The following is a 10,307-nucleotide window of genomic DNA, read 5'->3' on the forward strand; positions in this document are numbered from 1 at the left end:
GGCGACCTCGTTGATGAGCCAGCGGCGGAAGCTGATAGATGAGCGCTTGCGGTCGTCGGAGCCGAGGAGGCCTAAGACGAGGGTGAGGAGTTCCTCGGGGAGGTCGGCGGTGCGGTCCTTCCCGCAGCCGGCCTCGGCGATGGAGGCGAGGAGCTACGGCGGTGTCGCACCACCGCCAGCGGAAGGGGCAGGGGCTTGCAGCGGATCCACCAAGGAGGACCAAGACGAGGGTGAGGAGCTCCTTAGGGAGGTTGGCGGTGCGGTCCTCCCCGCCGGCGACCTCAGCGATGGAGATGAGGAGCTATGGCGGAGTCACGGTGAGGGCCAGCGACGGGGCGCAGGCTTCCGCCGAGGAAGGGATAGGGGAATGGAGGAGGCGTGGGTGGGTGGGGCGGCCGGGATGGGGCTACCAGGATTTAATGTTTTGTTGGGGTGCTGGAAAGGATGGTGCCTCCGGCTGTTCCAGTCAACAATAATACGGTTGGCTGAAAAGAAGTCATTACCTTATTTAAATTTTGATATAATTAGTGGGTATACTGTTATATGCACCAGTAAAAACTGATGATAATATAATGTGTGATCTTTCGGGCATTTTGGAAGTATAATAAAGGAATAAATATGATGAAAACTCAGATTGAAACGTTTTCTTCAGGTAAAAAACTTGTGTTAAATTTTCGATGCACCAAAATAGGATGGGGGAGGAGGAACCAAAAAGGAAACACCGCCCACTAGCGACGCGGCCGCGGCCGACCGCTCCGCCGTCCACCGCTCCCCTATCATCTACATTGCTCCTTAAGCAATTTCTACTCCTCGCTTCCGCCGACTCGCGGCCTCGCGCGTAAGGTCTATCTCCGCCAAATCATTGTCCCTTCTGCTCCCGTTCCCAGCGATGATGCCGACGACTGCTCTTCAGCCACATCGACGCCGATGCCAACGACGGTGTCGAGCTTCAGACCTCCATCCAACAGGGCTTGCACGTGCGGGGGCTCATCAGCTCAGGTTTGGGCTACCTGTCTCGCTGCCACCCACAAGACCTGCTCGACGAAATGTCTCAAACATTTTTTTTTGTAATGCTATCAGCTGATAACCTTTCTGGCTTGCATCTTCAGGAGCGTCCGGGTCCGGCTAATCCAGCCTTTCTGTATATGGTATGCCTTCTCTTTGGGCTCTCCTTCCTGAGGACGAAACCGCTGCTTGCACACGATGTTGTGCGCTCTCCGATGAATGGCAGCCAGCCAGGTGCTGCCCATCTTCTATGCTCAAGTCCTGCTACCAGTGAAAACTCGCCAGGTGCTTCCTGTTGGAAATATTTATGTTAAGATAAGATGTGATCTTCACTGTTAAGGAAAGCATTTAAACTACCTAAACATGATTAGGAAAACCTAATGACAAAACCCTAATGGGTTGTGATCAGCAGGCTCATTAGGCCTGTTTCCTGAGGCTGGCCCCAGCCCCACAGTGCCTATAAATATAAGGTCGTGGTTAGCACCTTATAATCACGTTGTTCTCAAAACCCTAGCCGCCATGTCTGATCGCTAACGGCACTGGAGGGGTTTGGAAGGCCAAGCACTCGCGGACAGTGTCGTTGGCGACAAGGACACCGCTACCTTGCTGCATCATCTACACTGACAAGAACGCCTACTTCCTCTACGGTTCAGGCGCCATCAACTCAGGAGGCATTAATGACTGCTGCTACTGCTAACGCTAGTATAATAATCTACCAATTTTCCGCATTAGATTGATCTGTCATGAACTAGATTATGTAAAGATCCTGGGTTATGTGCTGCTAATGTTGATTAAGCAATTAATTTAATCTTACAATCGGTATCATGAGCCATCTTAATCTTGTCATGTGGGGCCGCCATTACCAGCGCCCACCCCTCATGCAAGCCAATCCAGGCGCCCCGCATGCAGGCCAATCCAGGCGCAGCTGATGGCGCGCAGCAACAGGAGGCGCCAGGGTCAAGTGGCTAGGCGCCGGTTTAGGCTTGATTATAGGGATTACCTTCCAGTTTGTTAGGGATTTCTTTCCTGTTTGTTAGCAGGCTGGCCAAGTGCCTATTTAATGGTTGTACCGATCACTCTTGAGGATTAAGCAAGATCAATTTACTCCCTAAACCTATCTCTCTACTCTTAATCTCACTCCCTTCACCATTGCGCACATTCGGAGAAGAACTCCGGCGTGCCTACCTCCTCCGGCTACGAACTCCGTAGCCGCGGGCCTGCCGTCTTGGGCATCAACGCCGTTGATAACCTGGTATCAACTTCCAGGCGCTCCTCGTCATCCATCACACCACCAAACCCCACCGCGCCACCCTCACCATTGCCCTCCGTCCACTCAATGGCCGAACCCACCCTGGCTGAGCCCGCGGCCATGACCCGCAAGCTGACCACGAACCTGGACACCCTCCAGGCCAAGGTCGACGCGATCCAGCAGGAACGCATCTCGGACGCCTCGGCGTCGGGCACCAAGTCGCCGGCCATGGGCGAACACCACCAAGATCGGCCCCCTCGGTTCTAGAAGTTGGACTTCCCCAAGTATGACGGCAAGTCGGATCCCCTCGTCTTCATCAACCGGTGCGAATCCTTCTTCCGCCAGCAGCGCATCGTGCCCGAGGAGCAGGTCTGGATGGCGTCCTACAACATGGACGATGTCGCCCAGCTCTGGTTCATGCAGGTCTAGCAGGAAGAGGGCACCCCCTCGTGGCGCCGCTTCACCGAGCTCCTCAACCTGTGGTTCCGATCCAACCCCCTTGGTGAGTTGGTGGCGTGCAAGAGGACGGGCTCCATCGTCGACTACCAGGGCCACTTCGAGGCGCTCCTGCCCACCGCAGGCTACTTGTCCGAGGCCCAGAAGGTGCAGATCTTCACCGCCGGACTGCAGCCGCCCTTTAGCCTTGATGTCGAGATCCACAACCCCCAGTCCCTCGCTGTGGCCATGAGCCTCACCCGCAAACTGGAGCTCCGCAACCAGTGCCCTGCACCAGTGCTGCGGTCCGCGCGCGATCAACAGAGGGGCATTCTGCTGGCGCCAATCCCGCGCCTAGCACTCTCGGCCCCCGCGTCGGCGCCAGCACCGACAGCAGCGCCGGTCACCGTTGAAGGCCGACAGGTAAAACGCCTCTCGCAGGGAGAGATGGAGGAGCGTCGATGCCTGGGCCTCTGCTTCAACTGCAATGAGAAGTTTGAGAGGGGCCAGAACCGTGTCTGCCAGTGCATCTTCCTCCTCGACCTGGCGCCGGGTGATGACGATGGGGCCTCCGAACCCGATGAGGCCGCGGCCGGCGAACCCCAGATCTCCCTCCACGTGATCGCCGGCGTACATACCAGCGAGACGATGCAGATGCGCCTCACGCTGGGCGGCGTCTCCCTTCTCGCCCTCATCGACTCTGGCTCCACGCACAACTTCATCGCCGAGGAGGCGGCCGCCCGTACCATGCTCCCACCACCCCTCCTCGGCCAGCTGCGAGTCACGATGGCCAATGGCAAGCGGGTACCGTGCCACGGCGTGTACCTCAACGTGTAATTCACCATCGACAAGGAGGCTTTCTCTGCACGGTCTACTGTTAAGCCATGTTTTGCCTCTGACCTATTGGTTTAGATGCAAATTGTTTCTGCAATAAAGTTTTGATGTCTCTGCAGAAAAGTTTTCATGCATGCAGTTATGTTTTGCACGCAATTAGATCTAATTGATGTTTAATTAAGTTTCTGAATGCGTGATTAGATCTAAACCATGCCTAATTAGTTTCTGATCATGAAATTAGATCTAATCTAAGTCAGTTAGGCCAAACTTAAGTTAAATCTTGATCTGTTTAAGTATAAGTGTATCAGATTAGATGCAAATGATTATGTTAATACTAATTCATGACTAACCGAGGCAAATTAAGATTTAATTTCATGATTAGGGTTCTAGGGTTTTGGCTACTTAATGTGTTCTCCCAAATTAGCCCGCTGTTAAGTTAAATTTCGCAAATTTGAAGTCAGATCCATGAAACTAGATGCATCAGTAGCATTGAGAAGAAGGGGAATGGCAAAATTTCAGTTGCATCAGTAAAATCCACAAATTCGCCAAACCCTAACCCTAAGATTGAAGGAGTCCTTACCTGTATGGCCATGAGTATGCTTGCTGCCATGAGCGAGCACCATGGCAAGGCTTCCCCAATGGAGCTGCGCGCGACTCGGTTGCACGCAGCGCCGGCGGGAAGGCTCGCCAAGGTGCAAGGAGGCAGCGGCAAAGAGGTGCAAGGATCCTCGACGCCCTGCTAATGCTCAACTTTCCCACCTATGACGGCAAAGAGGACCCCCTAAATTGGCTCAACCACTGCGAGCAGTTCTTCCGGAGACAGCGTACGCTTGCCTCGGATCAGGTCTGGTTCGCCTCATACCATTTGGTGGGCGCAGCTCAGTCCTAGTACTACGCCCTGGAGCAAGACGAGGGTGTGCCGTCGTGGGAGAGGTTCAAAGACCTCTGTCACCTACGCTTTGGTTCGGCCGTCCGCACAAATCGCCTCGCTGAACTGGCTCAGCTGCCCTTCCACTTGACGGTGCAGGACTTCCAGGAGCGCATCAACGCACTGGTGTGCCGCACACCACATCTACTGCAGAGCTAGAAGGACGACCTATTTGTCGGGAGCCTCCCTGATAACATCTAGGTCGACGTCAAGTTGTTAGTGCTCCAGGATCTACAGTCGGCCATGCACCTAGCTCGGGCCTATGAGCGCCGCGCTGCAGCCACCGTGTCGGTCTAGGCGCAACGGTCCGCGCACCCCCCAGCGCCCCCCTTTGGCGCTGCCAGCCCCGCCGCACCCCCTAGCTGCAGGGAAGGCCGCACACACACTGCCCGCGCCGGCCCCAATGGCGGCCTTGCTGGCGCTCACACGGCAATTTTGCCGCCTCACTCCGGCTGAGATGGCCGAATGTCGTCACCAAGGATTGTGCTACAACTGCGACGAGTGATGTGTGCCACACGGCAATCTCTCTCTCTCCCCCCCCCCCTCTCTCCCCCTCTCCCTCTCCCTCCCCCTCTATCCCTGCCACTCCCCCCTGAACCTTTGGTTCTATCAATTTTGCTAAGAAGAAGACCTTCTCACACAGGTCGAGAAAAGCTTCGAACCTCTGCCCCACCCTTACACAGTGGCACCGTAGCCTGTGTGAGACGACCAACGACCTCGGCCGGGCCTTAGACCTGTGCTTTGGTGTGGGACAGACGTGGGGATTTTTTAACCCCATCCTGAATTCGCTCCAACAGGGAGTCGAGCCCAGAAGCTGACGAGTGCTACTAGAGCCACCTAACCAATTCAGCTAGAGGCTCATTCGCTGTGAATTAATTATTACCTACTCTAAAATGCTGTTTGTTCTTGTCATAGTGAAGGGCGTGCAGGACACAGAGTTTTAGTCATGAATGAATGGACATCCAAAAAGTTGGTCCTATAAGACATTGCCGTACATACCTGTTTTATTTTCATGTGGATAAAGGTCATCCAGTTCTAAAACAAACATACCAATGCAATGTTCTCCCTCTATCATGTGCGGACAGCAGTATCAACAACGGCATCATGCGCGCGCGCCCCCTAGCGAGGCTACACGATCACTTCCAACTTCTTCAGCAACTTACTTTAGGAATTGGTTACGATTGAGTTTGTTTGGACTTTGGAGATTGAGTTGTAACCATGCAGGTCTAGCAATATTCCAAGTGCCATTACAAGGACAAGCATCGGCTACTGGATTTTTGTGGTTGAACAGTCCCTAGCATAAAAGCCATTAGGTCTACAAGTACTATATTTAAAGTGTATCACATCTTTCCGTACTTTACCATCATCCAATTGTACCTCTTAGGACCCTAGCAAGCAGATATTTAAGGTTTGGATCCACAGGCCCTGCACATGCTGCCACGGCCCCAATTCATCAGGTGGTACTTGAGTCATTCCACAAGCGATTGGCTAAATGTTAGTTCAAAATTTTAGTAGCCCACTTTGCAAATTTTATAAAAGACCACAAGTAGACTGGTACACTTGCCAAGCAAGCTTTGATGAGAACAAATCTAGATGCATATGAGTTTATAAGAAGTTAAGTTTAGGAATTGGTTAAGATTGGGTTTGCTTCAAGATTGAGTTGTTGTAAGCTTGCAGATAAGTTGCTTAGGAGAGATTATTGGTTTAGGACTCTTGTTAGGTCATGGTTACATAAAGCTGTGAGGTTTATCAAATAAAGCAAGCATGTTAAACCCACACATCTGTTCCAAGCCTTGTTTCTGGGGGATGTCACCGATCACCGCTCCAGCCCTGTTCAAGTGATCGCTATAACCTCTGATTTTCGATACGTGACGCCAGCCATAACACCCTCTCATTATTCGACGGAAAAGTCTAAATTACTCCCCTCAAATATATCCAAAGTCCGGACTTGTGTCTGAATAACACCTGTCTGAAATTCAAGTAAAAAGTGATTTATTAGTTTAAAAAAACAATGCTTATGGATTCCTCTTCAAAATTTGGCAAGTGGGGACTGTTAGTTTCACCACTGGTATTGTAGATTTGCATCACAAAGTTTATGTGTATACTGTTTACATCTTACAAGTATATGAGACTGGAATGAACAATAGAGGTTCTAAAATTGTGCAGCTCTTAATATATTTTCAGTTCCCAATTGTTCCTGCTCCTATTTTCCATTGGCTTGAAAAAAATAAGTAAATATATTTATGAAGTCTTTCATTGCTTTATTAAGTAAATTTATTTTCCATTTGTTCCTGCTCCTTTGCATCATGACTCGAAATTCCAATCTGGTCATTTGAGCTCTACTTTTGGCACGCGCACAATTCCAGTTACTTATCTGACTTATGTATCATTGATTCATATAGTTGTTCATTGGATTCTAGCATTTGAGAGTAATATTGATACCTCTAATGCACTGTGCTCTTTTTGGCCTATAACTATTTTGTGATAACCTCATATATGATCCTAAATTCCCATAGAACTTTGTGTCATCAAGTGATATATAGACTAGTAAATGTTGTTAGAATAGGTGAAAGTGGAGTTCCAGATATCTGTCGACAGGTAAGGGTTTGTTCTGACACAGTAAGCACTTTAGTCCTGTTTAACTTGCAAGACTTTTGTTAAACATAGGTTCACATGGGTAACAATTCTAAAGTGCGGGTAGTATGTATTAATGATCCTTAAGACACATTTTGTTGTACATTTCTGATTTGCTATTACATCCACAAGGCTTCTGTTATGTATGGAAGTTGTGAATTTAAAGTTGAGGCCTTAATATTGATGGCATTAACAATTTTTCCTTCTAGTGTAGTGCAGAAATGCTAAAGACTAATGGTGTAATCAAGATCAGCTGCCAAACGAGGAGTTGAACTGTGAACTTCATAGTGGTGAAAGTTGGTTCTCGTCATAGCAAACTAACAAACTAATTTTCTATTGGAAGACCTCGCTCTCTCGACAGGGGCATAAAGGATAAGTGTCAACCGCATGTAAACTACTCAATAACGTTAGATATCTTGCCGCAGCTGACCACGTACCCCACTCTAAACTGTCTTGCTGCTGGCATCTTGTCCTCGCTATGGCACGGTAACCACTTGTAGATATGGCATGGCTTGGTTACTTACTATGTTTTACTTTTGACATAAGTTTGGTTTGGGAAGTAACAGTTTGTTGTATTTTATTTATTTATTTTTTAGCACTAATATCGGCTCAACTTGATGATGCTATGGTGCATTCACAGCTCCATTTCTTAGTTCAAATAACTTATTAAATCTCATATCCGGTCGTGGCTCCCACAAGTCAACTGCAACCTCGTGCACAATTCAACCCATTCACCACCGCCGCCTTGCCCGCATAGTGGACAGTCCATACCATTGTAACGAACATGGCACCATTTATACCATTTCGAGTGATTTTGGTGATCGTATGACAACGCAATCAATGGGACTAATGTTTTTGTTGAGTGAACGTTTCTAGATCCCAGGGATAAATTAAAAAGGCCATACAAAGCAAAACACGAAGAAAGAACTCAAAGAAACGCTGAATTGGACGAGTTATGCAGAAACCAGTAGCACCGGAAGAACCGATGCCTAAGCATCGGTGCATCCGATGGTTGCCGGAAGAACCGACGCCCTAGCTTTGGTGCAAGACTGAGCGCCTCTGGAGATCAAGTGAAGAAAGAGTGTAGCACCGGTTGAACCGACACTGTCAAGTCAAGCATCGGTGCAATCAATGTACTATATTCCAGAGACGATGTCAAGCGTGAAGCAGCTAGCCCTTCAGCACCGGAAGAACCGATGCCCACCGGAGTATAGCGTCGGAGCAATGACGTCAGCAAGAGCAACGGCTACATGAAGATCAAGTGTCACCGGAAGTTCCGACGCTATAGCATCGGTTCATCCGATGGTCCCTGAAGTTGCTGCAACTGTGTCAGAGAGTCCAACGGCTACTTCAGAGCGTAGAGTGACCGTATGAACCGACGCCCTAGCACCGGAAGTTCCGATGCCTATGCACAAATGTGCCCAACGGCTCCAAACGGCTAGTTCAAGTGTGTGGCCTATATATATGTGCTCCCCTGGCCATTTGAAGTTTGTTGGAGTCTCAAGACATTACACACACATCCAAGAACACCTCCAAACCATCCAAGAGCATAAAGATCAAATCCTTAGTCCTTAGCACAAACTTTGTGAGTGTTAGTGTGATGTTAGCTCTTGAGAGAGTGATCAAGCAAGGTTTAGATCCTTGTGCTGTGGTTCTAGAATGAACCAAACATGTATCTCGGTGCGCCGACCTCCTTGGAGCATTGGTGGCTCGCTGGCACGTCAACGACCCTCCGGCTTGGTGTGGAGCGGCGTCGACAACATTGTACGGGGGACGGAGACCCCTCCTTCGTGGGCAATCTCCCTTAGTGGATATCGGGATCAAGATGACCGTGATTGTGTTCACGGGAGAGACTTCACTGCCGGGAAGCGATACTCTTCGTGAGTGCTTCAACAGCGTGGATGTAGGGGCGCATTTGTGCCAATCCGAACCACGGGATAAATCCTCGTGTCGAGAGTTTGCTTCCTCTCATCCCTCCTTTAAGCTTTCGCATTTCATATTGCAACATTTGTGCCTTTATTTTCATAGAGTAGTATCTTGATAGAATTAGCTATAGGTTGCTAAACTCTTTTGGGATGAGGGTTTCACACTAAGGTGAACCGTAGTTGCACATCTAGATAGCTTGTTTTAGTTTAAGTTTTGTGCAAACTAGTTGGAGCCATATGTTAAGATTTTTAGAGTGCCTAATTCACCCCTCCCCCTCTTAGGCTAAGAGCACCCGATCACTTTCAACCATGTCTGTTCCACACCAGCAATGAGCATCAGACCGTCGCCAACCCTTTTTCGACAGTCCATATCCTATTTTCTTTGCGGGTAGTCCATATCCTATTATTCTATGTTATAGTTTTTATTGTTGCACTATGCGTGAAATTTAACTATTATTCTAGTACAATTCAATTGTTTCATGATTTTTTTTTCAAAAATGTTCTATGCATTCCGCTATATTTTAGATACTACATGAAAAAATCCACATTCATTATTCTGCTAGGGCATTCAATTGTTGCATGATTTTTGGTGATGCTTGTTGACGATATCTTTTTGTTATTGTTTTATAAAATTATTGGATTAATTCTAAAATTAACTTGCCGCTTAGTATACTAAATTATCTTATATTGGCACATATATTGTATTTTGAAGTATATTGCAAAATGCAGGAAATATGCCATAAATGGATGTTTTTTGTACGAGCTTCACTTGGGTTTGAACTTTGGATGGTGCAAGGAGCGCCACAGCTATATATCGCTCGGGCTACAAATTCTCGATCCATCGCCTGAAGAATTCCAGTTAAGCTGGAGACGTGAATTGGGCCTAATGTTATCTCTTTTTCCGTTCTAACACTGATTTTCGCAGTCCAATAAGATGTCAGCTCGGTTTATTGGTCTGCTGGCACTTGAATCCCTGTTGTGCCATTAATTATAGTTTGAGCCTAGGGCTGTACATGAAAAGATTGATTTGATGGAAATGAAGGGCTCGACACACCATGTTCTCCTGTTTCTTTTTTATTTCTTTTTCTTTTGACTTGCGTTGGTATTCATGTTACTTGTTTCTTTTTCTTTCACATTCTTTTAGCTCCTTTTCCTCTGTCGCTGGTTTTGTTTCCTTCCATTACTTGTCTTTTCTTTTTATTTTGCTAATCTTTTATACTATTTTTATTTTCTATTTATTTACTCTTATTACTTATTTAATTTTTCTTCTCAACTTTGTAGATGTTTTTTTCTCTAT

General features: G+C 48.0%; 1 protein-coding gene across 2 annotated transcripts; it reads left to right on the forward strand.

The window, feature by feature from the left end:
- Window positions 1-731: 731 nt before the first annotated feature.
- Window positions 732-7,521, forward strand: LOC120651440. 2 transcript variants are annotated; one of them, XR_005666182.1, is made up of 3 exons: window positions 732-999; window positions 1,110-1,290; window positions 7,305-7,521. XR_005666182.1 is itself a non-coding variant. In XM_039928916.1 (2 exons), the coding sequence occupies exon 2, from the start codon at window positions 2,939-2,941 to the stop codon at window positions 3,524-3,526; it is 588 nt and encodes a 195-aa protein (XP_039784850.1). In that variant the 5' UTR covers window positions 732-999; window positions 1,110-2,938; the 3' UTR covers window positions 3,527-4,730. The 2 variants fall into 2 exon arrangements, 1 of the variants encoding a protein (XP_039784850.1); XM_039928916.1 differs by lacking the exon at window positions 7,305-7,521 and having other exon boundaries at window positions 1,110-4,730.
- Window positions 7,522-10,307: the final 2,786 nt, after the last annotated feature.

The sequence above is a fragment of the Panicum virgatum genome, chromosome 9K (genome assembly GCF_016808335.1).
Source record: "Panicum virgatum strain AP13 chromosome 9K, P.virgatum_v5, whole genome shotgun sequence".
Taxonomy (NCBI): Eukaryota; Viridiplantae; Streptophyta; class Magnoliopsida; order Poales; family Poaceae; genus Panicum; species Panicum virgatum.